The sequence below is a fragment of the Gavia stellata genome, chromosome 7, assembly GCF_030936135.1.
Source record: "Gavia stellata isolate bGavSte3 chromosome 7, bGavSte3.hap2, whole genome shotgun sequence".
Classification (NCBI taxonomy): domain Eukaryota; kingdom Metazoa; phylum Chordata; class Aves; order Gaviiformes; family Gaviidae; genus Gavia; species Gavia stellata.
In genome coordinates, this window is record NC_082600.1 from 39,117,218 (window position 1) to 39,144,891 (window position 27,674).

At 46.9% G+C, this 27,674-nt stretch overlaps 1 protein-coding gene across 1 annotated transcript; it reads left to right on the forward strand.

Annotated features, from left to right (window-relative positions):
• On the forward strand, positions 1-27,550 carry PLEKHD1 (pleckstrin homology and coiled-coil domain containing D1). Its single transcript, XM_009811923.2, has 13 exons — positions 1-149; positions 9,089-9,182; positions 10,109-10,198; positions 10,721-10,797; positions 14,856-14,947; positions 17,772-17,824; positions 19,790-19,884; positions 20,812-20,905; positions 22,238-22,416; positions 23,170-23,302; positions 24,498-24,642; positions 26,640-26,789; positions 27,390-27,550. The coding sequence occupies exons 1-13, from the start codon at positions 1-3 to the stop codon at positions 27,548-27,550; spliced, it is 1,512 nt and encodes a 503-aa protein (XP_009810225.2).
• Positions 27,551-27,674: the final 124 nt, after the last annotated feature.

Here is a 27,674-nt window from a genome sequence, read left to right on the forward strand (position 1 = left end):
ATGTTCGCTTCAAAATCCAGCTCTGTATCCCCTTCTCCATCCATGGAGCAGGCAGATTCTGATGCTCTGGACATCAGCACCAAAGTGCAGCTGTACGGCGTGCTCTGGAAGAGACCCTTTGGGAGGCAGTCGGCCAAATGGTCCAGGAGGTAAGCCACAGTCGCTGCGGGATCCTCAGGTGAAATACAAAGCCTAAGGGTGCTGGGTAAGTTAGAGTCTGAGTGCTTGGCTCTTCAAGTGCAGTTAGCCAGGCAGAGACAAGGAGCGAGACTTTGGGCATAGCTTCCCTGCTGTTCTGAGCCTGCTTTACGCACATGGCACCCCGTTGTGCTTGCTTCTTTATCCGCCCAGACCCTGTGCTATGTGCACTTCAGGGCGGGAATAGGGACTAGCTGCCTCCTCTGGATAATTATCCCACGATCATTTCATGAAAGAGGAAGAGTTGGCTTATATATTTTGCCCTCAAACTGCTTGACTTTTGTTCATTAGCACTTGTTAAAGCTCTTTGACTCCTTTGGGTGTGAGATGGCTAGGCTGAACTGGCTGTGCATGTGGGACTGTGTGTCTGTGCGTAAGGTCTGCAGGGGTTTGTGGACCAGCGTCAGTACTGTGGGGCGGTGATGGCACGCTGGGAACAGTAAATGCAGACTCTCTTCCCTGCGGGGAAGGTGGCTCTGAATTCTCTCTGATCTGGTGCTAGGGAGTTGTAAGCTGCTGTGTGTTGTGTATCAGCAGCCAGGAAGTTTGGAGCTGGAAGGCATTTGCTATAACCTTTTACCACAGACAGAAGTATGTTCTATAATACCAAAGTGATGGGTCAGTTTGAGGTTTGAAGTTGGTGTAGTTTCTTTATGTGAATAGCTGAATCTCACAGGAGAGTTTTCCTCTGATTGGGAAATTATGAGACACAACTGTTTATGGATGGGTGCTTGCACAGAAACATGGTACAGCTCTTTCTCATTGCTCGCTGGGGGTACATGATCCAATGGATTAAGCCTTTCAGCATTCCTAGATGGCAGATTAATGTCACTGCTGATAGACGTCATTGGCAAATGATTCAGTTAGATGACTAGTAGCTGAGAAGCTTGTATTTTCACCATACCACTGCCAGAGACATGTTTTGTGACCCAGGATTTGTTGGCTTGATCTATTAAAGCAGGATAGTAGTACTTACCTGCCTTTAGTAGTTTGATATCTGCAGATGAAAAAGTCTGCCAGAAAAGCAAAGTAATGTTGTTTTCTTCCCCCCCTTACCTTTCCACTGGGGAAAGGCACAAATGAGTCTTTAACAAAAGGCAGCACAGGAAGCCTGAGCTACCTCTGGAGCTGAAAGGCAGTTTTGTAGCCTTTGTAGCATGGTGTGTCTCAACGTTTTTTGGGTCGGCTACCTCTGGTACTTACCTTTTGTGGGTACTTTTTTGCTGCAGTCTGCAGTGCAGACGCAACACATCAATCCACTTCTAAACCCAGCTTTCCCAGTTTTGCTCTGTGTAGTAACCACAGTGCTGTCTAGTCTTAACCTGTGAAGATAGCATGGCCTGAAAAATAGTTAAATGTTGCTCGGGAAGCAGTTTTGTGTTTGTAGCCATCTTTGACCTGCATACAGGTACTCCCCCCCGCCCCGCCTGCCCACGAAAACAATGGCCTTTTTTCACCCAGGAGAGAATTTGTGCTGATGCACCCTACTCAGCTCCCAAACATTGATATTTAAATGAATTCTGTCTGGAAACTAATGGGACTGTGTTACAGAAAAGAAGCAGACAGAATAATGGAGGGGAAGGTAACTTGCCATGGAGGAGACATTCTTAAAAGGCTTTCTTCTTCCTAATCAAAATTTCCTGCAGGCAAATGGCCCATCTCTGCTCTCTCTGTCATTATTTATTTAGTGCTGTTCTATTCCTAGAAGTCACCCCCATCTTCAGCAAGTGGTAAATATTTTAGTGATAGCAGGTGGGAAGAGATGGGGAGGTGACCGTGGGGCAGGGATGATGCGGAAGGTTAGCTGCAAGCATGGCAGCTGAGGGTCCTGGGGGACCAGAGACAGGTCAGTGGGAGATGAACACAGGGAATTTGTAGGGATTGGAAAGAAGGGGTTTCTGGGGTAAAAACACTGGAACAGGAGGAATGATAAGATTTTTCTATCACAGGAGAGTTTTGCTTTAAAGTAAAAAATCTTGCATGTTATTATGTCAGTCATTATGGGGGGATAAGGAGCAACTCGTCCATTCCCCCCGCCTACCCCCCATGCCCAGCAAGACACAGCAGGTCAAGTGCATTATGTTATGAAAAGGAGAAGAGATGTTTCCCACTCCAATTAAATTAAGAGAAAAAATTGACTATTGCTAGATACAGTTGAGGATCTGATCTCTGAGCAATGTAGATTTTGTCCTGAAATCTTGGGTTACTACTTCTTATCTGTTTGGTATTTACAGGTAGTACATTTGCTGTCAAGTAATTTTGCACTGGACAATAGTACTACTCCATGTTCCAAGGAAAGTCTTTCCAAGCTATGGGAGATAAACCAGCATGTAATGGGAGGATTGGTCCCATCAGCCATGCAGATGGGTCTGCGTGGCTGTTAAGAGATGCGTGATACTGGCTTGATCCCATTCATCTGTCTGTAGCAACAGTGCTGCTGGAGACGCTGAGAAGAAAAGCAAGTGTTTAAGGGAAAGGTGGAGGCTGACTGGATAGTGGATCAAGGAAAAAAGTCCAGGCATGGTGTCCAGTGCTTTGGCGATTGAAATCCCAGGTTTGGGGATTTCACAGCAGTAAAGGTTATGCAGGGAGCAGGGAGGGATAGCAGAGCCCAGTTTTAGTCGGAGCTGTCGTCTGATGGCACATGTGAGAACAGCAAGATTTGACAAGAGGCAGCTGTCTGAAGCACTTTCAGTCCTTTCCCTTGCCCACACCATGGTCTGTACTACAGCCTAAGCATTTGTGTGCTGCCTCAGGTACTGACCGAGAGTGGGCTGGGTGCTTCTGGCACCGGACCAACGTGGCTGTGTTTATCTACCAGGGCTAACGTCTGAGCATGCTGTCTTTCAGAGCTTTCTTTTGAAATGCCATGAGCAGCGTCCCAGCTCCTCTCTCTCTCCAAGAAAAGTTCTAGTCCTAATATGAATTTTCTTTCCTTGTAAAGTAATACCCTTCCAAGAGTGACAAAACCATCTTCTAAGGTTACTGGTGCTTTTGACCAATCTAAGCTTGGGTCACTGCTGGAGTGGCTTTGGAAAGTCATACTCTCAGCCCTTGACTTATGGTCCTCCTCTTCCCACCAAACTGCACCCCATTCTTCTTTCCAATTAACAACAAGCAGTTTCGTCTCTTCCCTACTACAAAAGTTGTACTGGTAACAGCATCAGCCTGGCACGGAGTCTGGAGTGAAATGCACAAGGTACGTACCTACCCTGGATGTGGCATGAATGGGGTGCAGGTAGGAAGTGACACATCCTTCTCTACTGTGAATAATCCCAGCCCCATACAGAAATGTCAGGCTCTAAGCTAACTGTCACCATTCAGGTGTGAGACTTCGGGGCTAAGGGGAACAGTTCCAGGAGGGCATCTGCTCAGTGGTCAACCAGTCAGAAAAGCAAGGCGGAACATGAGGAATTGAAAAGAGTGGAGAACAAAACACAAAATATGCTTTTACCTCGGAGTAAATCCATCAGAGATGCCAAGTTGCTGCTGGAAGGAGGGAAACACAGCTCAGATGAGAGGGAAATTTTATCTTCTCTTGGACCAGTCCTGGCTGTGGCCCTGCAAAGCTTGCACATAACCTTGTTTTCCAGCAGAGTGGCTACCAACAGTCACTGGATAGTCACAGGGCAGATGGAAAGGATAATTGTTTAGGACTGTTTTCTGCTCTAAAAAAACTAGCAAGCACGCAGCTGCAGAGCAGAGCAGTGTGTGTGTGTGTATGCAGCACAGGGGCAGCGGGAGCAGCCGAGGCAGTGGGGCTGTGAGTCAAGCAGACTGCTTCCCTCTTGTCCTTGTAAACTTCCCACTTGGCTGGTTGCTGTCAGGAAGCATCCACCTCTTCCAGCTCCCTGCCTGGCTGGGCGCCGCTCCAGCTGCCAAGGCAGGAGGCAGGCAGGAAAGCTTGGAGCTGTCAGGAGAGGAAGAGTGAGGGACAGGTACTGCGGTCTCTGAGATGACATGCTGATAAAGATCATTTGCCCATCGTTTTCCTGAGCTGTCCCCAGGGAGAGAGAACTGGGCTGATCTAATAACTGGGATTCGCTGCCTGTGCTCCTGGACTGGTGCCCAGAAAACCACCATTGGAAGGAAGGACCAGTGAGTCTGCTGCAGTTTCATAATGTAAATACTTAACATGGGCGATTGTTACTTCAAAACCTTTTACAAATATTAGCTAATTAATCTCATTTACCCTCTGTGACACAAAGAAAGCACTTTATTGCCAGAGATCAGGTATCTCTACTTGTCCAGTATAGAGCTGTTGTGTCTAATCCTGGCAGATCACGTCTCTGGCTTTACATCCAAGTCACTCGGACTGTTACTGTTCCTCTGCTACTCCAGTTTAATTACATTGTGGTTTCAGTGGTTTCTTAGTGCAGGATCTAGTGACAGGGGATGGGTGACCCAAAGGAGTTGACAATGCGTGAATAGCGCTTGTATTACTTGTGCTGCATGTGGAGTGTGCATGGTTGTACCAGGTCTCCTCACCTCTTTCACCTTCGCTGCTGCTCTCCAGGCTTTTTGAATGCTGCTCTGTTTTTAAACCTCTTATTTTTTTGATTTCTTGTTTGTATTCAAAACCTTCCCCTGTCTTTCCAGCACTCCCTTTTCTTCTGCTGGCACATCCGTGCCTGATTCAGATGTGTTCAGTGTCTCCAGCCCCCCAGTCCTAACTGGGTGCCTCTCCCCATTCTCCCTTGGCCATCTCTTCTCTTTCTGCTCTTACTCACCTGGCTGCTGCTTCAGTCTTCAACTTGCTCTTGAGTCTTGTTACTCTTTCTCCTCTACTCCTTCACTTCATCCTTCTTTCCATCGTGATGCATCAGTTATCCTTGTATTGTCGTATGGAGACTTTGTCCTGAAAGTCAAAGTTCAAGTGGTGATCTTTGTTGCTTAGGTGTTGCCTTCCAGGTAAGGATAGATGAGGAAATATGATCTGAGCATAAGTACATTATGTCCATCAGCTAACCAGACTGTCAATGTGGTTTTGTTCATTATTTGCTGTGGGGTTTTGTTGTTATTATTTTTTAAACTCTTATGTTGTGTATTTTAATTCCAAATCCCCACAGATTCTCTCTGATCTGTGAGGTCAGGGATCTAAAAGTTCATTAATCTGCTAGAGACACATCAATTCTCAGAGATCTGTGCTATGCTTTGTTCTTGGTTTGGTTTTGGTTTTCGTTTCCACTGGAGCATAATCTATAATACAGCGATTATCAGGAGCACTGAGCAGACAAAAAGTATGTAACATACTAAAGCCTGGCTTTAACTGGGGCTTAACATTTAGATTGAAAACCACTCCTAGTTAAAGATCAGTATCTTTACCCATCTTGCAAATGTTTCTCAAGATTGTTCAGACTGAAAAGACTGTTGAAAGTGATGAATAGACTTCTCCGTTTCATGTGGTGTGTTGGTTTTTTATTCCTTAGTTTTGTATTTGTGCCCACAGTATCTGGTTCACTCTGACCCACTGGACGAAGCACAGGCCATTGTCCAGGCAGGATTATTCTTTAAAGATGTTATTTCTGTATTTATTGTGCAGATGAGGTAACATATCCCTCTAAAAAATCAAGTCCTCATTGAACTAAGCATTAGAGACATAAAGTGAAGATGCAGCTACTCATAAGAAAACTTCCTCATAGAGTTAATGACAAGAGGTGGGAGGAAAAATGCAACAGGAAGGCACAAGGCTGCTGCTCACAGAAGTGATGTGGGCAGGAAGGACCAGAAACAAGCCCTGTCTGCTCTGTGGATACCTGCCTTGACCAGGGTCAGCTCTGAGCCTGCTGCAGGGGTTGTGGCTGCCTTTGCCATTAATGCAAATATATGTGAAAATACCAATCCTTGTTTCACACAGAGGCGAGACCTTGATGAATCTGCTTTATCAGTAATGTGTCCCACAAAGATGCGTCCGATGCATCTGCTAAATGGACCGGTGTCTCAAAGTTGTGTGAGCAGTTCAGCCCCCCACCTTCTCTGGGATGCTCCTTCCCATCCCTGCCTACTGTCTGGAGGAAAACGTTCTGGTCCCTGGTCTGTGACGCTGGCAAGAGATTTAGGATGGAGATCCGCATCACAGGGAAAGCAACTTGTGCCCCATGGACAGTCCATCTCCCTGTCTATCTTAGGCACCTCTTGCAATCATACAGAGAGAGTATGGGCAGCCACCGCGGTGGGATCATGCATTGCTTTCCCGGCTGAGGGGATGTTAGATGCAGCTCCTCTGGGAGGTGCACTGGGACATGAGAGCCCTGGAAGGGAGATGGTCCCCTGGGTAGAAGGTGAATAGTAATTGCTCCTACTTGGATAACTTGCTGGACAGGCTGCACTGTGAATGAGCACCTTTTCGGTCCTCTACCAACTAAATGATCTCAGTGCAGAAGAGTGATTTTTGCACTGAGTTGTGCTGTTCTGCTTAGAGAGGTTTTGCCAGGCTGTGGTCAGGGACAAGAGGTGAGGTTAGGCAGTCAACCATGATGTTCCCAGAGTATCAAATGAGAAGACAGTGTCCTGCTGAGGAAGCAAACTGGCAGCTTCTCCCTGCCTCTGATGTCACCATGAACAGGTACAGACGAGTGGGCAAGGAGAAGAAAAAATTTGGGGCGCAAAAATTGCTGCTGGTGTTTGTACATTCTGAAGATTTCTGGATGTAAATATGCACGTGTTGAATGACTTGCACTTTTAAACATTTTGGAGCTGGAGCACAGCAGGTCCAGAGCTCGAGCTTGCTGCAGGCGTTCAGAAGTTTAGCTTTGTTCTGTGTTTTTCAGTCCTTCTGAGAGCCCATGGCTCATGTTTCCATGGCATGTGGCAATTTCATCTATGTTGCCAGAGCCACAGCATAACATCAAGAGATAGGAGCTGGTGGAAGTCCTAAAGTTTTTCCCCAAGTATAATAATGATGATTATTATTAGTAATAATATATTGTATTATAATGATAATTCTCTGCCAGCTTCAACTTCTTTCTTCAGCTTTAGGAACTAAACTGGTACCAAATTGCTGTGCTTATCTGTACGGGAGGCAGTACTTGGCTCCATCTGACAGGACCTCTGCTTCAGGAGAGGGCTGGGGTGGGGACAAGCACGTGGAAGTATTAGAATTGCTCTTGTGGATCAGACCTTGCGTCCCATAGCCCATCTCTAATGTCGGCTTCAGAGGAAGGTGCAGGAATCCCTGGGCTGTACAGCTGGAAAGCACTGCCCGGAGAAGTCTCTTCCTGATCGCTCTCAGTGGAGGCTTTCTGCCCAGAAGCAGGAGGCTTTCCTGGGGATGTTCTCATTATTCACAGAAATGCCTTATCCTTTCCAGATTCCTTGTGAGCTCTTGTCCTCAGGACCACACGAAAGCGATTTACACAGCAGTGTTTTGTGCAGTGTGAAAAGGCATTCTTTATTACTTTTGAGCTTATTGCCTTTCACTTTCTTTACAAATCCCTCTCTTCTCATATCAGAAAATATGTACAGAACAATGCAACACCTTTTCTTTTGTCATTTACTCTTCTGAAACCTTCCTACTAAACTAGTCCCCATCTTTTCAGCTGCTCTTCAGCATTTTTGAGTGCTGCAGAGGTTTAGACCGAATTTAAGCTAAGTCAGATATCTCTCCCCTGTACCACTGCCTGCAGGGTAAATGCAACCTCAATTTTCAAAGAGAAGAGGGACTCTCCAGGGGCATTTTGAACATCCGAATAAGCTAAAAGTGGCACTCCTTTAATCACAATTTTGAGGACATGCTCCAGTAAATTAGAGGCTTGGTTTACAGAAGCTGTGATATTTTGTGGCTACTGTACAGGGCACATTTTAATGTGATGCATATGAGAAAAAAAAATTCAATTTCCTTTGTATTTACAAAGGTCAATGACAGGAGACTTTACCAGGAGCTCTGCTTAAAAATATATCTATAATTTATTTCTGTTCCTGACCGCTCTCGTGGCCAATCTCTTGCCTTGAGAGTCACTTGGGGATGCTAGCCTGTGACTCCCCGCCATGTAACTGACTCCCTGTTATGGTGGGAACACTTCCCTTCTGGCTCATGCTGAGATGGGAGGAAAGAGGGTGGCAGGGAGTAAATAACAAAAGTAAGCTTTTAATTGCTCTTAGCCCATGTGAGAGAGACCCTTAAAAAAAGGAGCAGCTCTCTTCCAATAGGTTGAATCCAACACGTGGGCTCGACAGAGCCTGCACAGGTCAAGATGCCAAAAGGCTCTGGCTGTGCTCCTGTCTCGGATGCAGACCGCCGTCCCATTCCCTTGTGAGTAAAGGTTGCTATGGCTTGCCTTCAACACTGAGGCGTGCTGTGGTAAACTGCAAGCACAAAGCACTTGAACACAGCGCTTAGTGTTAAGCATTAGCACTTGGCTATGAAACACAGAATCACTAAGGTTGGAAAAGACCTGTAAGATCATCAAGTCCAACCATCAACCAACAAACACCACCATGCCCATTAAACCATGTCCCACAATGCCTCCTCCACACATTCCTTGAACACCTCCAGTGATGGTGACTCCACCACTTCCCTGGGCAGCCTGTTCCAATGCTTCACCACTCTCTCAGGAAAGAAATTTTTCCTAATATCCAGCATGAACCTCCCCTGGCGCAACTTGAGGCCATTTCCTCTTGTCCTGTCGCTAGTCACTTGGGAGAAGAGACCAACACCCACCTCTCTGCAACCTCCTTTCAGGTACTTGTAGAGAGCGATAAGGTTTCCCCTCAGCCTCCTCTTCTGCAGACTGAACAACCCCAGAACAGGAGTGAGGCACCTCACCTTAGGCTTGGATGGGAGTAGTAAACTCTTCTGTTCAGAAAGCAGTTTTAGTTAGTGGAGATGTTATTGTGCTGTGAACCACGACCTCTGTTCTAGCAGAATTTATTTCCTTTCTCTGTCTTAAAGGTTCTTCATCATTAAGGAAAGCTTCCTGCTCTACTACGCTGAGAGTGAGAAGAAGAGCTTTGAAAGCAATAAATACTTCAACATCCACCCCAAGGTGAGCAGTGTTTGCATGGGAGAGGGGGTTATTCTGTTTCTAGCTTCCAGCCCCTCCATGAGCCCAGCAAGTGAAGAAGAGGTAAGTCACAAACATCTCACAGATCCAGAGAAGCCTCAAAAAAAAAAAAAAAAGGCAAGAATCATGTCAGTACCTCTTCAGGCTCCATACTGATTCAGCAGGTACATTGTTTACCTGGTAATGGATGTATCCCCTGGTTTTCATGGTCTCCTAATCAACTAATCTTGTCGGTATGAGAGTACTGTTGGCAAAGCCAGTGGTGGGGCTAACAGCTTTGGTTGCTGCTTGTTCCTAACCTGTACTTGCACTCGTAAGTGGTGGCAGCCAGCCCCTGCCAACCCACGTGCCCCCAGCCCGAGAAGCAGCCCCTGCAGCTCTGGCGCCTGGAGCTCTCACGGGGGGACTCTGTGCTCTCAGTCCGCTTTTAGCTTCTGTAGTCGCTGGAGGCTGATGGAGCACGTGTGCTTGCGAAGGTGCTGATTTCACCCAGCCCGGCTAGGGCAGCAGGCCACCCATCTGTCTCCACACAGCACGCGTGGGGTGGTGGCTAATGGATGCACACCCTCGCTCGTGCTACCGCCCTGTGACTCTGCAACATCTGCCCCTGTCAGGAGATCACCTCCCGCTTGATAAAGAAGCTCCCACTTCCACATGCTAGCTGGCAGCCTTCCCTCCAGGCTGAACGCAGGAGAGCCGTCTTTACACCCTTCCCGATACCACTTGGAGGTTTCCTGCTGGTGGTGGGAGTCCCTCCGCTCTTCAGGAACTGTGTGTATTGCCCCTGCTGGGATAGCCAAGGCAGGACAGGGGCCCACAAGTGACCAAGAGTGAAAGTTCAACTCCTGGTTAGTTAATAGTTATACATGATATTGCCGACTGATTGGAGTGCTCTGGTTCATCCCCAGGGTGTCATACCCCTGGGAGGCTGCATCGTGGAGCCCAAAGAAGAGCCCAACATGCCTTATGCCATAAAGATCTCTCATGAAGACTTCCATGTAAGTAGACTTCTTTTCTTCTCAGAAAAACCCAAACACCACAAAACATTTTATTGCTGACGTGCAGAGCTAGATTGGCAGTCTTTCCCACCCCACCGATGTGTGCCTACCCTCTTTGGCCAGACTGTCCTGAGAAAGAGGGTGGGTTAGCATCCTAAGTCCCCTCAAGGCTTTGCTGCTGCTCCTGCTTTGGCAACCAACAAGGAAACTTGCTCTTTCTGACAGCGGGTCTTATGATACTAGACCAGTAGACAGGTACTCAGGAGCCCTAGAGCTCATGTCGCTCTATCATTTTATTCCTACCATGACCACTTGCTGTGGGCATCTCTTTCCAAGCAAGACGGTGTGGTAGGCCTGGGTCATAACTGCTCCCGTGTGATGTTTGCCACAGAGGCGGAAGCCTGCGGCGGGCTCTCCTCCTGCCACAGCTGTGCTAGTTGTGTCCAGTTCATGCACAGAGGTGCGTAAGGCACCAGCCTCTCTAATCCAGGTGTTTTTTCCCCCTCCCCTCCCCTCTTCTAGGGTAACATTGTTCTAGCAGCCGAATCAGAGTTTGAGCAGGCTCAGTGGCTGGAGATGCTACAGGAGTCTGGAAAAGTGTAAGCTTCTTTCTATTCCTTATTCTCTTTGATCTGCTCTGTAGATGTGTAAAGAATAAAGAGGGAAAAGCCTGACTAGAAGGACGACAGGGAGGCAGAGAAGCTCCCCCAGACTAGTGAGACCTTTACTTGCCTGCTAGAGCAGGCTTTCTAAATCTCAGCAGATGCAGGAAGATGTAATGCTTAAAAAGGAATTTGACTTTCCTAAGCCAGGGAGAAACTTCCAGAGCTGTAGAGCAGAGCCTACTTTCAGCTATGAGATTTAGAGCAACAAGCACTTTGCTCTGCCCTTCCTGGCTGCATTACAATATGTTTATGTGATCTCTTGTGACTGTAGGGACAAAAGCTGCTCTTTCAGGCAAGTTTAACTTGTAATACCAGCGTGTGCATACAGGTATGCATGGTAAAGGAGGTATCTCAGTTAATTCCAACACTATGAGGCTGAAAATGTTCATTTGTAATTAATGGGGACCACAGTGTTACAGTGGATCACCAAGCTCTGCAGTGAGCTTGGTTTTGGTGCTGGAGCAAGCTCAGTTACCTCCATAGTACTATATGAATTGCAACACAACGCTGCCCATTAAATCTTCATGGGAGCATGGGACGCAAGACCCAAAGCGGAGGTCTGTCACCCACTCAGCATGACTGGGCTTGGCCACTGCAGAGGAGGAGGGACCCAGATTCAGCCCTTGAGTAATTTGGAGGTTTGCCTTCAATAGCACAGGTCTGCACTCGCCTTCACCGATGTTAGACTTAATTGTTGCCAAGGGCAATACTTTGGGAGCCAAATTAATGTTTCAAGTGTGTATGGGAGGGAAGGAGCATGGCTGCACAGCTCAGGAGGGGTACTCACAAGCAAGCCCTGTGTGACTGCTCATTTCGCAGAGCCAGCCTTTCCTCTAGTCCTTGCTCCAACCTTCCAGCACTAGAGTTTAAAACAGGAGCTGGAGAGGTGGCTGCTATCATACAGCAGAGCACCTGCACTTAGCTAAAAATCTGCCTGTGACATCCCCTTCCCTCCCCTCTCAGCTTCTGTTCTTGCATCAGAGGAGGAGAGCGATGCAGCTCCAGTGCCAGCTTAATCGGTGCTGATGATAGCCTGAATGTGAGGAAAAGCACAGATTATGTGATTTATGTTAGCAGGGTCAGGTTGGGAGCCAAGCAGCAGCCAGAAAGGCACAGCATGGGCCAGTAAATTGATCTGCAATGAATGGGAAAGCTAAAAGGACACAGCTGAAACCTTCTAGGCAACCTGTTTTAGTGCCCTGTTGTTCCTAGACAGAGATTGTACTGCTGATGGCACTGCAGCACTTACAGTTTATTGTGATCATCCAATAGTCTCCCTCATTATTTAAACCAACCAAAGGGGGAAAAAAAAAAAAACCCACACCCTCAAAAAAACCTAACTTCATAGACTGAGATTTTGTTAAATAGGGGAAAGAGGAAAAAATGAACCCAGGATGGGAAGCATCCTCTATCCTCTCTCCTTTGTTTCAATTTTGTCTGCTGTTTCTTTACATCTGGGGCTGGGTGGTGTGTGGATGTGTGTGCCTGCACAACTGTTTGTTATCTCCACCATCAGTGTGTGCTCAGCGATGCCTTCAGCTCTTTGCCCCTTTCCAAGCCTCCTGGTTTGATAGGGAAACCACTTGGATAGGGAAACCGCTTATTCAACGCAGAGGGGATCTGATGGTCTCTCCACCCTTCTAACGTGTTGTGGCTTGGACTCACCACACTTGACAGATCTTGAAAGCTTTTTGGAAATGCACAAAGCCCTGACTCCAGCTGGCCGGGCTCCCTTCCCACCCAGAGAGGCTTTTGCTGCAGGGGAGAGGGGCACACGTACGCTCTCTGTGCCCATAGTGGCATTCCCTGTACTGGTTAAAAGTAGACTTGGTGGGCAACGGGGACAAAAAACCATGTAACATAATACATATGTCCTGGGGACCATGAAGTGCTAAGCGTCTCCAAAAATTGGTTGTGGATGCTCCTGAGACAGGTAAAATGCAGGCAAAGCTAAAGAGATGTTCCCAGTGCTGCAAAAAGACTGGAATAGACAAAGTTTGAGCTGTATAGCAAATGGAGATACTATACAGCTTCGGGGTTTTTTCAGAAGTATATCATAAGGGCACTTTCTACTTGTCCCAAGAGCCTTCCTGACCCTGTGCTTTCTGGCACTTTAAGCAATGTGGCTTTTTCTGATAAAAACTCACTTGGTAAGTAGTACAAAATAAAAAAAGCGCTTGCTCACCCCTCAGCTGCGCTCAGAGCCTGTACCTCCCCGCTGCTGCAGTTACACACCGCCACTGGTTCCAGCAGATAAAAGGAATAAAAGCTTAAATGCTACACCGTAATAAGGGTGCATCTTCTAAGTTACACAGCAGTGGGTGTAATAACCTTTGAGTTACAGACAGGGAAACGTCTTGTTAGGCTGGGGAAGGGAAGGAGCACTGAAAAAGTGAATCTAGTAAACAGACACCTTAAAGGCTACATGTGTTTTGAAACCCTCCAAATAATCATTTGATAAACTCTGTCCCCCTCCCCCCCAAGATGTTTGCTGCTGGTTTCTCTGGGATCAGATTCATCCTGTGTCAGAGAATGTTAGTGCAAAAACACATTCACACCCACACGTTCTCACTCCAGATGAAGATGTCTACCTGTGGGCAAACCATCACCTTTTTAATTAGCGTTCTAATTTCCTCTGCACTTGAGAAATATCCTAGATGCTCATTAGCTGAAAAGAAACCCATCTGCCTGCAAAGAGCACAAGGCAGTGCTTGGGCTGCTGGAGCTGTGAGCTGCCTGGTCCCTGGGGTGATGTGTGTTTAATATATTTGTCTGGCTTTTGTAAGAGACAAAGTACAGGTTGCCTTGAAATTGTTTTATAAGAGGTTGCCAACTTGCTGTTTCCGAAAAGCTACAATTTCAAACGGCTCACAAAAAGGCCTGGTACAGGAAGGCTTACAGGTATTTAATATTAATAAGCTCCCTTAGGATTTAACAAAGATGGCAGAATTTCTGGGCAGCAATTGCTGTTCCTGTATATACGTTTATATAAATAGATAGGGAAGAATTTTACATATGTATTTTATGTGTGTAGATATTGTTTTCTAATGGGACACAAATAGAAGTGAGCACCAAACTCCATTTCTGATTCTGTTTTTGATTTGTATGTCCTTGTCCTTGGTTATTTAATATCTCTATTAAAGCCTACCCCATCCATCAACTCAATCAGTAATGGGCATCTGCTCCACAGGCACTTCTGAAGCTTAGTTTCAAAATGTTTTCAAGAGACCTTGAGATCCTCTAGTTAATGGTGCTGCAATAACACAAGGTACTCTTTGAATACGCCTGCTTCCTTTAACTCTCCCTACCTGCCAGCATCTCATCTGGCTTTTATCTCTGGTTCTCCATTGGTTTTACAGGGAGTGGCACTTAACTCGTAGTGTAGGGCCAGACACCAAATTCTAGTGGCTTACAAGTTTAGAGGAGGAGAGATTGACTGGTTCCAGGATAGATGATGGATACCAACAAGGCTGAAGATACAAGGCTGTGGGAAGGAGTCAATAAACAGTTAATGTTTGAAGTGGAAGAGTGGCTATAGCAGCAGGATATTGGAAAGGCTGCAGAAGACAATGTCACGGGTAGATGGGAAGTTAGCTGAGTTAAAAGCTAAAAATCTGGTTCTTAAGTCTGTTGGGACCCATTTAATGGGTTCCAGGTACATCCTGTTGCAGTTGGAGGCTGTGCATGTGCTGGGTTCGTCGGAGAGCAGTTAAAACTAAGCTCAGTATAGAAATCTCCAAAACGCTGGAAAAACATTTGAATAGCTGTGCAGTGTTGATGTACAGCTCCTGTATTTAAAAAAAATAAATTACTGAATGTCAGGGAAATGCCGCCAATTCATTTGTGAAGAAAAATTTAGAGAGTCACTCTCTCAACTGATGGGAGTCCGTGTGTTTGAGTTCCTTGGCAGATTGCTAGGCTGAGTCCCCCTGCCTCGCTCTGTGCAACCCTTAGCTCTCTTACATTGCCTGCTTTGTGTCTGCTCTCCCTAGGACTTGGAAGAATGCCCAGCTGGGAGAAGCCATGATCGAGAGCCTGGAAGCCCAAGGACTGCAGCTGGCCAAGGAGAAACAAGAGTATTTAGGTAGGAAACTCCTACTTCCAAAAGCCGTAAACACCCAAAATAGCCATTTTGCTCTTCTGGAGTTGTCAGTGTGGTCAAGCAGCTACAGGTTTTTACTGTTGACTTTTACTGGACGAAGCTTTTGAGTAGTCAGCAGTTGAAACTCAGGTTTTGAAGGGAGTCAAAATGTGAAAATGTTACGGTAGGATCTGGATGTCTGTGTGGAGCATGAAAGGAAGAACGTGCCTTGGCCAGCATGCTGCAGTCCTGCAGATCCTGATGGCTGGACTGTACAAATGTTCGCTGCCCCGAGAATTTTGGATGTGCTGATTTCAGCTGCTCACCAGGCAAACAGCCAATGCCTTTGTCTCCCTGAATGACACAGGACTGGTATTTCTGAGACTGATCACAGCTTTTCATGCATGGGTTTTCCTCTCCTAGCTGTTTTTTTGGTCTTACTCTACTTGGTCTTTGTCTGCATTTGCCCACACTGTTCATGTTGGAAGCAGGAACTTGTCTGAGGTGTCTAATGGCAGTGGCTAATTTGTCATTGCTCTCTCTGAGGGCAATGGAGAGAGAGCAGTTGCTCCAGATGAACGTAGAATTATTTAGGTTGGAAGAGGCTTCTGGAGGTTATCTAGTCCAATCCCCTACTCAGAAACCAGCCTCTGGATGGCAGTACCTGGTGTGCTCTGGGAGGTCCTGCTGTCTCTCCCCACGCTGCCTATAGCAACAGCCAAGGGAGAGTAGCCTTTTTAACCCAGATGCCTCCTAAGTTGGAGCTTTCCCCAAGGTGTAAGAGCCCTTCTGACCTGGGGGCTGCTGGTCACGTGTGTGAGCCCAGGGATTTGCCCGGACAGTAATCTGCTTTAAACAAGATAGTGGCACCTTTGGGTGTTTCAGGTCGGTGATGCCTTGATCGGGGGCTCCTGGTATCTACTCCTAATCATCAGACCACTGGAGAAATCTCGAAGAGCCTTTTGCATTTCTGCATCCATGCTGATCAGGGGTGATCTCTGTATATGGTCTCACATGTAACAGTGATCATGATTCAAGTATCAAGGCAAGTTCTTTCTGGCTGTCTAAGAGCTATTCGCACGTATGAGTTGATGGGTGGGCTCATATGTGAGGCAGGCAAGGAGGAGTGGTTTCACACCTGACAAAGGGATAACAGGGAGTGCTGAGAGGAGGACCTAGAGAGATAGGAGGAAAATGAGAAACAGGAAGGTTTTGTCAAAACATTATTTTGCAACCACCAGAGCAGACTAAAGAGCCTAAAGAGGACCACAGTACAATAAAAGACAAGGTGATGGAGGAACAGAGGAATGCATGTTCTGTGGCAAAGAGGAGATATTTGGAATATAAAATATATATTTCCCTGGGTTCTTTGGCCCATGACAAGAACATTCACAGCTGGTCAACTGTCACAGCTGGTTACTTTCTTTTGACAGCGACTGTCCATTTATTCCTATATAACTGCTGAGGCTTCTGCCTCCCTAGCCTTACCTTCAATGATCTGTGTCCATCCTGCAGTTAAGCTTTGAGGTCAGGCACTGCTATTGGCAGCAGGTCAAGGCTCTCTGGAGGAAGCAAACACTTCTCTGGGGAAGTCCCTGAACCCCCCCTGGAGTTACCTTCCACCTACCCCCCACCCAGCTGAGGTCCAGGTTTCTCCCTCAGGCTGAGACTTTGCAGAAGCCCGTCAAGCCCTGGGCTTGGCCCCACCAGGAGGGGCAGAAGAGGGAAGGTGGGAGAACCTCTGTGTAATTACAGTGCAGCTGTGCTAGGTCCTGGCAAGGACGAGGAGGGTGAGAGAGGGAAGGAAAGGCAGCAGTGTTGGTTAGCAGAGCCTTAGTAACGTTAACAGGAGCCCTGCTGTGGGCAGGAGGTAGAGGTCTGCATTCCTCCTAGCAGTAGTAATCCTGCCGGCAGTAGTAATCTCTCCGGGTCCCCAGTACAAAGGGAACTGTTAGCATTCTCCTCACCTGATACAGGGAAGACTGAATCATAAAGTGCTACAGTGAACCTGGCCCTGCTCACACAGCAGCCGGGTGGCAGAGCCGAGAGCTAAACCCGAGGCTTACCTAAGAGGAAGGTGTTTTTGTCTAGCTTCCCGCAAGCATGGCTAAGAGCTGCCTAAGGCAGAGCCTCTGTTTAAGGTTAGAGCGCAGCACAAGGTAGGTACGTCAGGTCTCAGCGCAAGCATCAGAGCAGGGTCTCTGGTGGGCATGTATCCTTCTCGGTAGACAAGAGCAACTGATGTTGAGGGGAACTATTTCTCACAGCTAGAATTTTCGTGGCTGAGTTAGGGGATTGATTTCTGGGCTTGGCTGGGGTGTCCCAAGGTGACAACAGGGAGCTGGCAGTGATGCCCCGGGGGCTGAAGGAGAGGGCGATGTGTTGGGCAGGTCGGGATGGGGCACTGAAATGCAGAAGGAGAACTGACCACTGCTACGCAGTGTGTGACCCTGTGCACCCACTTAACCTTTTTGTTCATTTGCTTCCTCATGTGTGAAGCAGAGATAAGGATATTTTCCTGACTCAGCTAGAGGATGGCGAAGGTTAGTTTGTTAATGCTCTGTAAGAACATTGAGAGGAAACCTTACAAGGAGTACACAGCAATATGGTTGTTTGGTTTTATTAAGTTATTTGGCAGGAGGGAAATTACAGAACATCCCACTAGTATCATCTCAGCCTTTGGAGCCTCCCAGACAGACACACACAGAGCAATAGGGAATGCTGCATTTTCAAGCTCCAAACAGTCAGTGTTTCATACTCATAAATATCCCCAGGATATAAATTGCTTTTCTCTGCATTTGGCCTTTGTGTGTGTGTGTGTTTGCAGATAAGCTAATGGAAGAAACAGAAGAGCTGTGTCTGCAGAGGGAGCAAAAAGAGGTGAGTGTTCATCACAAGCCAGTTCCCTTCACCTTCCACGTGGCAGGACTGGGAGGTTGGGAGCTGTTGGTCTGAGAGCATACCACTTTTCAGGGAGGGAGGCTGCAGAGCCAAAAGAGTCTCCAGCCAACCTCTGGGCCCTGTGGATGAAGAGAGGAATAAGAGCCGTGGCATGGGTTGGGTCCTGGAGGTGTATCCCTGCCCCCCTTCCCAGGCACTTTCCATGCAGCATGCTTGTGATGATGTCTCCAGGAGGACCAGGGAGGAAGATCAGATTAAATTAATAATCACTGGGTTGAATTAAACACTTGTTATTTGGTAGATTCAAGAGGACTCTGGCAATCAACTTGTCTGTCTCCCCAGTTAGAAAGCAAACAAACAGACATGACATTGTTCTAGTGTAGAGATACCATTGTGAGAAACAAGGACCAGCAAAAAGCAATGTGGTTTATTCTTTGCACGCATCAGAGACGGGGAAAATAATAACCTTTGCACTAGGGAAAGCCCAAGAGGGCACTCCTTTAGATGTGACTCTTATACTTTAATTTGTCAAGTTTCTTATTATTTTCCAAACTATTCCTAACTTACATTTGCTTCATATAATAAAAGTAGCTCATTCTCATACTTAGACCAAATCTGTACTGGTTTTTATAGCACCATCATAAAGATATTGTGAGATAGCTTTGCAAATGTGTTGTCCTATTACACGGTAGGAAATCCTGCATGGATGTAGACCACCACATTGAAATCTTGCAAACTGCTGCACACTATCTTTTCCAGTTAATCCAGAATGCCTGTCACCCCTCTAGCAAAAGACGGCAATGGTGACTTAGGCTTCGCTGGCCTATGTTTTCCCTGTGTACATTTCTGCAGAGCTAAAGTCGAAAGGTGGCTTGGACACTCCTTTAGGGCTAAGCTACTTCTACCTTTGCAGGGAGACATCCCTTTCTGGTGAGATAGCCTGCTGCACAACCCGACACCACTGGGAGGGAAATGCCCTTGTCTAAAGACCCTGGAACAAATCTCTGCTCTTACAAAGCCTTGCATAGTATCTCCATTGCCCACAAAGAGCAGATGGGGCCAGGTTAGTTTGAAGGAGCTTGTTACTGATGAAGGAATGAATATATAGCTCACTGAACTGCGGCGGTCTGACTTGCTGTGAGCCTGAAGGCTTCAGAGCAATATGCTGGGAAAGCATCTTGAACTATGTATCTGCACCATGGAGCAAGAGTCTTATGAATTTATCTGGCGTCAGTGCTCTTTGGTGACCTGCCTAGCAGCTAAGGCAGCATCCTGCAAGGGGACCTGACTCGGAGCGGGACCCTCGCTGTGCTTTGTCCCTGTCTCCCTCCGTCTGCAGTAGGTCTCGGTACAACTGCTTCCTCTAGACTAGGGGAAGCGACTGTTACACTGCTTGAGGATAGCTTGTGGTTTTCAGTGCTCTTTAAGCATGGTCTTATTAGCACAAAGACAATGACAGGCTGATTAAACTGTGCAAAGCTGTCACTGTGCAGTTTGTGTTTTCCTGCCCGAGTGGGAATGGGAAGCAAGGCTGAGCTAGTAGAAATATCACACTTCAGGCACAGCAGTGCTGGGGCTGTTACATTCCTGCCCGGGCTTTCTGTACCTGCACATGTGGGTGCCTGCAGGTGGTACATGCATGTTGAGTCCAGCTTTCCCAGGGAGCTTTGATCCTTTTGTACATGTGCAGCAAAGCTGATCCGTGCAGGGACCATGTCTGGAATTTCCAGGTGCCAGGTAACCCGGCTGGGACTTCTGGATGTCTGGAAATCCTCAACCAACCTTCAATCCCTTCTAATTTCCCCTGGACAAAAGTGTGGTGGAATCGGACACCCTATGGCTCTACAATAGTGCAGGTTAAAAGTCCTGGGCATTGTTAACAGGGAAGCCTTTCCCAACTAAGTGTGTCAGCAGAGTACATTGCTGTCTTCTCTTTCGGTCCAGGAACTCGAGCGTCTGAACCAGGTCCTGGAAGCAGAGAAGCACCGTTTTGAAGAGGTGGTACGGGAGCTGCGGCTGGAGCAGGAACAGATCAGACGGTAAGGTGGCAAACTGCGCAGGGCAGGGAAAGGACACAAACTCCTACACTGGCCAGAAGTGCTGGTGTGGTGGTGAATCAAAACAGTGGGTAAAACCCACCTATTTTGTGCATGTAGGAAGGAGAGATATGCTATATTGACTGAAACAGAAATGGCTGAGATCTGTTTACCTGTGTTTGCTATCACCTGTATGACCAACAGAAGACTGCTTAGTTTCATTTTGCATTCCAGACTCCAGCAACCTCAAGGGCTGGGACATGAGCAAACCCCAGAGTAATTGGGGTAGCATGGCAATGGACAGGTGCTAGAGGACTTCAGAGAGGCAATTAGTTTGATTCACTGACCAGCCATGTGTGCTCCAGACATCTGAATCTGGTTTTCTACCATCAGTTGAATGGCACTGAGTGGATGATGCAGTTGCCTCTCCAAGAATAATTTTGTCATTTTAAGAGTTACACTATGCAAAATATGAACAGCAAATATATTTAGAAAAGGAAGGATCCAAGTGCTTTGCCCTGAGTGTTGAAAGGGCATGTTTTGCCATTGCCCTCTATTTTTCCTTTTCTCTCCCTAAATAACGTCTCAGAAAAGCCAGTGTGATATTGCAAACCATTTCTGTTTTCATAGACCTACATCTGCTTAGATATGACTGCCCTGTCTGAGCTCTTCCAGTTGCAACCGTAGCCCTGCCCTTGCTAGAGAAGCATACTAACAGTTGGGTTTGGTTTGACGATCAGGAGGCACAGTAAAGTTCTGGATGCCCATAGTGTGTTCAAGGTGTGATGCTTCTTGGCAAGCTCCTGGCTCTCCAGGGCTGCCTGTACCAACCACCGGTTGCAGGTCCTGCACTAAGAGATCCACAGCCTGAGTGCGGTCTGTGGGGATAGTGTTCCCCTGCAATAGCTATCACCCTTTTTGCTTCTTTAGGGAGCTAGAGCTCACAGCCCACTCCCTTAAAGGAGTGGAGGAAGAAAAGAAAGAGTTGCGAAGCCTGACACAGTCCTTACAGAAAACCCTAGAGGTGAGTGACCACTTCTCCCCTCTGAGTGACAGCATTTTGGGAACAATCCAGGAGAAGTGACCAGGGCTGAAAGCAATGCTGTCCTGTGGAATCAATCTAACATCCGCTAGTGCTGGAGTTGAGTCCTGTGCGGATGAATAGATTCGTTCAGTAGCTAATATGAAGGCCAAAATCCCCTTCAGAAAAGGACAGAAGTGACACAGAGCCCAGCAGAACCAAATTTTCTCAGCAGTGCCAGGACAATAACCATAAGCTGCAGTTTGGGAAGCTCAGGTTGAACACTAGAGAGAGATTTTTCACCAGACAGGTAGGGCTGACCTAGCAGGCACTGCGACAGCCTGAGGAATCTCCATCCTGGAAGATTTTCACAACTTAACTGTAGAAAGCCACTGCTGACCATATCTTGCTGTGTTGACAGACCTGCTCTGAACAGGAGGCTGGACTAGAGCCTACCAGAGGTCCCTTCCAGCCAACATGGCTATAATTCTGTGATAGCTTCTGATTTTTTTTATTTTTTTTTTAACTGCAACTCCCTAAGCCCTGCTGGAAATTGCAGCAGCAGAGAGGTATTCCTTGTTCACACAAGGGAGCATGGTTCCCAGAGAATCATGTGCCATGTGAGAATTTAGGAAACACAGTGCTGATCTATTACACCCTTTCCTTACTTCTTATTACTCTGGTGGATTGGTGGAAAGTGGCTTTTCTGAATGCATATCGGTCGTGAAATTTCCACACAGCTGGCCTGCTGAAGCCCAATGTCATCCTTAATGTTTGTGTTAGATCCTGCAAGTTTGTCCAAAAATCTGTTACTGATGTCCCTTTTGAACTCTTCTCCTTGCCCACAGCTATGGGTACGAAAAGAGAACCGGAAAGCTAGGGAAGGAGCATTCATGCCCTAGTTGCACACCGGACTGAACCCTTCACAGGAAAACAACATGATATGTCCTATTGCCCCACAGTTGGGAGCACCACAGAGGGGATGCCCCTAGTTCACACTGAGGAGCAAGGTGAGGAGGGAATGCAGGGAATCTGACTGTATTGGTGATGGACTAGAGAAGAACAAGGCTCTGGTCCCTGAGCTGGGTCCTCGCTAGCATATCACGTCAAAGGGGCCTGCAGGTCCTTGCCCCCTTGCATAGTGAAGGCTATGGTGGAGGCTTGCTCCCGAAGAGGCAGGTAGGAAGGGAAAAGCCCATTTTATTGCTCCTGTTTGTAACTTGAATGAGGAATGTGGATGTAAGGATGGAAGGACTCAATAGGGAGGAGCTAGGCAGGAACAGGAGCAGAAATGTTAGACTTGCCTGATACTCACAACCTCTGCCCTTCTTCAAGGAGCTCTCCCTGGAAAAGCAGCAAATGCTGGAGATGCTAGAAGAAAATGAGAACCAGCTCCCACCTCCAACCAGCCCCAGCAAGGAGCAAAGCCCCATCTGGGGACTGCACTGCAGCCTGCGACAGATTGAAGAGAAGATGCAGCAACTTCTGGCGGAGAAACTCCTGGCAGAGAAGAGGTGAAGTGGGGGCAGGGGCTCTTACGGCGGTGCCAGCGACAGGGATGTGGGACAAGGTGCGATCCAGTGTGAAGAGGGTGGTGGGAAAAGACGTAGTTTTCCCCCCTCGCAGGTGGGAGGCAATCAGAAAGGGTACGGCTAAATATTTCCAGGCTTAGAATTAGGATCACTTCAAAACTGTTCCCATTTATCCTGAGACCTGTAGAAAGGTAAGATCCTTTATAATTTCCATTCCTGGGTGCAGTAAAGGGAAGAGGACACTTCTGCCCTGCTCAGGCTTAGTGGTGCCAAATGATGTGGCTATCTGCTGACTTGCTTTTTGGTTGCCAACACAAGACAAGTCTGGAAGCTTTTCTGGTTCCCGTGGCAGGAGTTCAGGTTATAAACACTTCAGAGGGGACAGAGTGAGGCAGGGCAGCTGAACTCCGTGCTGCTGCTTGGGCCTGCTCCTTTCACATCAGGACGTAGGCACGTGAATCCATTTGGTGTTCATGGACTTGACCACAGGAAGTGTTTGGTGCTCCTGGACCTCGTCTGCGGGTTAAGAATGTTCCGTTCAAGAACTGGCCACCTGGCTTTCTCCAGCAATGCCTGTGTTATTGAAGTGCAGCACAGACAGTGCTCCTGTTAGTGCCTCTTTGCTCAGGGCAGCCAGGTAGTTAAGTGTGCCCCATCACGATACTGAGCCCCTTCCTTCCTGTGAGTTGCGCTGGGGTGGGAATGGTCATCCTCCTTTGCTGTGCTGTGCACCAGGATGAAGGAGAACGAGGAGCGGTCCCGAGCGCTGGAGGAGGAGCGGGAGTTTTACTCTTCCCAGTCGCAAGCGCTGCAGAACTCTCTTTCGGAGCTGACCGCGGAGAAGCAGCAGACGGAGAGAGACCTCAAGGTATCCCCTGCGTATGTCACATATTGCTGTGCCTGGGCCCAGAGTTCTCTCATTTTCCCTTTTGGTTCATCCACTATCAAGCCGGAGACTTGGTTTTATTTGGTTTTCATTTTGCGGTCACAAATCTTCATTTGCCATGCTTCCTACCATGGTATATGATGTATCTATGCAGCGCTACTATTTATTTTCTCATTCTGAGGCCTGATTAACCCATTCAGTAAAAGTCTTTTCATGTGCTACTGTGAAAGCATCATCTAAAGGTGGAGGGAGGAAGAAAAAGTAAAAGAGGAAAGTAGACACAATCAAGAATAAAGATTATTTCAAAGAAATGCTAATATGGACATTGCAGAACTGAGCAGAAATCTTCCCTCCTCACTTGTGCTCAGAGGATCAATCTTAAAATTTGTAAATCTTCAGGAACCTCTGCATGAACTTGGGTTCAAAAGCAGAGGAATGCAGGCGAGGTACCAGCCCTCCTTCATTATCCCAGTAATGGAAGATACCTTAATCTATGCAAAGTATGGACAAAGTATGCTATTTTATTTTAATCTAAATAATGTAAAGATTATGCTTATTATTGGCTGTTTGACACTCAACCTCCTTCTATAAATATTTTGTCCAAAACCACCCCAATTCTTCTTTTTCCTGCACCTCCATGTTCCTGTAACCTTCCACTTGGCCAAACTACAGCTAAGTTGACCCAAGCTGTATTAGTTATTCTCATTTGCTAAGCTACTGCTGATATTATCCTTTATTGCTAACTTTTCTTGCGTTTTGTTTCTGAAACTAAGTACTGTACACCCCTTTGTGGGAACTGACTGCCTTTATCTCAAGTCCATCTCAGCTGGTAAGATGTCCTCCTGTTCCTGCTCAGCTGCAAGTACTTGCTTAAGCACGAATTCACATGTTGAAATACCATCTCTGATTCCACCTGATTCATACAATGAGAGGAAACCTGTGAAAATGAAAGTCAGACTAAAGGAGAGTTACTAAAATAATCTGGACTTCAAATTCAGATTCTTTTTGGAGACATGAGGAACAACTTTTATGTTGTCTTACAATATTTCTGTTGGGTTTCCTTACTGCTGTCTTTTCATTTTCACCTGCCTGGTGGGTCCCTCACAGACCTTGTGAGTTAGCAGGATGGTTACTGAGGTGCAAGCTGTTCTTCCGCAATGCTTATTCTCTTCCTCAGGCTGAAGTGAAGGTGCGCATGGATCTGGAGAAGAGACTAAGAGAAGCTGAGGAAGCATTGCAGAGCTTGGAGCAAGGCTTAAATTCTCTGGATTGCAACAAGGAGAAAGAGGAGAAGATGAAAGCAGATGTCAGTAACTTGAGAAGTAAGTCAGTCATCCGTCCTCTCTACTGATCAGCAAGCTCTGAGAGAGGAAATACTTCTACCCATCTTCCCAGACACAAAAAGTTCCCAAATTAGCAAAGCTGCGCATAATGTCTTCTCCCAACTCCTTGTACCTCAACCACACCTCCCTTTTGAGGATCCAGAATGTGCTATGCAGGCATTTGACATTTTGCCCTCAAAGGAGTATAAAATTATCCCAGCCTTCCCTGTTGGGTGGAAGACAAACCTGGGGCAGAGATGAGCAAATGCTTTCCAAAATGTCAAACAGGGAAGCTGTGGCAGAGCTGTAAAGACTGACTAGGTCTGAGTTATAAAGAGTCCTCTGACTCCCCTCAAGATAATCTTTTCTCAGCCTTGGTTACGAGAACATCAGCAGTTCAAGGACTGTGGTTGCTGTAGCAACGTGCTGGTAGGTGACCCAGCAGGTGAAGTTTGGATCCTTACTCAGAGCTGAATCACTGCATCAGCCCAGCACTGCTCTGCTGAGACAACTGCAGTCCACAGGTCAGGTGTAACACTTGGGTTCCTCACAGCTTATCCCCGTTTCTTCACCTGTTTTGGGTTGTTTTGGTGTTTTTTTCTGTAAGATGGGGCGTTACCCTAGCATCTGGCTTGAGTCAAGTTTGGGAATTGACATTAGCAGCCTCAGTTGGGTGAAGTCTTGCTTCTTTTTCCTCCTCAAGTATAGTGCAGGGGGAAGCTGCTATGAACATGCTGTATCTGTGCACTTAAGGCTTCATTTCAGTGAAAGGTGGATATATTGGGCCAATATAGAAAAGCCAAAAAGTCCTGTGGCATTCTAGGCACAGATACATATATAAGTATAAATACATCTATAAATAGTTTTTGTATAAATACACATATTTACAATTTATATATATAAATATCTGTAAATAAAATAAGTATTGTTCAGTAGTTTCTACATTAGATCTCTAAACTGAGACAAAAGGGCATGATTCTGAACTTCATCCCACTGGCTCAGAGCAATGGTAAGAAAACAAAGCTAAAGTGGATGTGTTGTTCTCAGCATTCAACTAGAGCTGAGCTTCCTGCACAGGGCATAAGCGAGTAACCTCTGTCACTGAATGTCTCCTGACACTCATTTCCAATCTTAGATTTTGGGGGATGTTTTCTTTAAAAGAGTAAAAATGTACTGGTGAGCAAAACACTAGAGAAAGTGAGGGACCGGCAATGTTTTCTTTAACATCAGTCCCAGCACAGATTGCCTCAGACCTTCCAAGTGATTCCTGCCCTGCCCTGCCCTTACATGTAAGAGTTGGGGCGCATTAGCGCGTGAGCCCTCTGAACAGCAAGGGACCAGCGACAGGCAGGAGGACAGCAAGACTGGAATGGCAGAAGATACGCCGGTTAGACCACAAGAGGGGAAATGGGCCAGGAAAAGCAGCTTCTGTGGCAGATCAGGACAGAATAACGTTGTCGGAGTTTGGACATGGGGCTTTGCGTGAAGCCTGTAAAGTGTGTATGTGCTAGTATTTGCTCCGCTATTAAGAAATCCCTGGCCATGTATGGCCTGGGTGTGTGTGCCTGTGCCAGTGTTGCCAACACCACCCTTTCCACAGTTAGACTTGACTGGTTTTAGAAGTCCTTCAAAGAAAAAGCAATGAGCAAGGCTTCAGACCCCTCTGTTGCAAGAGAGTTGAGGAGTTTTATCATAATATCAGAGGCTTTTGGCAGTTGAATCATGAGCAGCTATGGGAATGATTGATGGGGAATGGATGGTTGCAGTTCTTTCTGTAATTTCAGTATGCATTTGTTGGGGACTGGAGGTGTTTGTCACTTTGAACTTGTTCGTTCTCATGATATTCTGAAGCTTCATGGATTGTTGTTCGTGAACATCTAGGGAGGTGTTGAATGTCATTACCTGGCTCAGCCCATCGGCAAGTGCAGTCCCTTGTGACTGGTTCATTCCTTCAAGTGTCTCTCCTGTCACTGCTCACAGTGGTGTCTTCTCCTCAGAGTTCTTTGAAGAGTGCATCCGCAATGCTGAGCTGGAGGCCAAGATGCCCGTGATCATGAAGAACTCTGTGTACATCCACAAGGCTGCCACTCGTCGCATAAAGAGCTGCCGCTTCCACCGCCGGAGAGCCAGTGCTTCATGGAATGACTGTAGGTATCGGGCAGCTTCTTATTCTATGTTCTGCAGGAGCAGATGTGTGCAGATGGGGCTGACAGAGCAGTAAGGTCTGCAGATGTGGTTCATATTTCATATTTCCTAGTAGTAGAATGGAACTACAGAGAAACTTGGAGCTTCCTTACCCAGAGAGCAGGCACTGAGTCTGCATACTAGTTGCCTGTCTCTTCATGTATGTTGAAAGGCAACTGCTGTGATGATCCTAGGCCCCGAAAAAAACATGCTCAAAGCTGGCTTCACCTGAATGCTTTATAGACTGAGTTAGGTTGGAAGGGAGACGTGGACATTGTCCAATCCAATCCAGTGCTCAGCATGGCTACCTGCAAGGTTAGATCTAGTTCTATGTAGAACCCTAAATCAGAGGCAGCTGTAAAGAAGAAAAGTGTGTTTCCATGCTGTCAGCATTTTCCTCCTCTGAAAACAGTACGGTGAAGCTGTTAGAGTGCAGTGGTTAGCTCATCCCTTGCCAGGCTCTTAGTCGTGTTGATCACATAGCTTGTGTGCTCTAGTGAAGCTTTGTCTTCAGTTTGTGTCCCTGACAGAGTGCTGACCGCTCTGTGCTGCTCTTGTTTCAGTGAAGCAGTCCCAGTCCTTCATCTTCGCTCATGCAGAAGCTGAAAACATTGAGGAGCTCAAAGATGCAGCCAAAAGACTGAGCCGCGACCAGCGCTTCAGGGAAACTCTCTATCAAATCATGAGGTTGCAAAAGGATTCTGCTTCAGGGGACAAAAAGTGACTCTTGTTGCGAGGGGGCTTCTGATCTCTACTTGCCATTCAGCTCTGCAAAAGTTATGCCGTCGGGCACTAGGGTCAGAAGGGAGATTTGCCCTTTGGTGGGGAAACTGGGGGAAAGTTGTGTG

Coding starts and splice junctions, on each gene's coding strand:
- PLEKHD1 (XM_009811923.2), top strand. CDS start 1: ATGTTCGCTTCAAAATCCAGCTCTGTATCCCCTTCTCCATCCATGGAG. Junction 14,948..17,771: donor GGAGAAACAAGAGTATTTAG/GTAGGAAACTCC, acceptor GTGTGTTTGCAG/ATAAGCTAATGGAAGAAACA. Junction 19,885..20,811: donor GAGCAGGAACAGATCAGACG/GTAAGGTGGCAA, acceptor TTGCTTCTTTAG/GGAGCTAGAGCTCACAGCCC.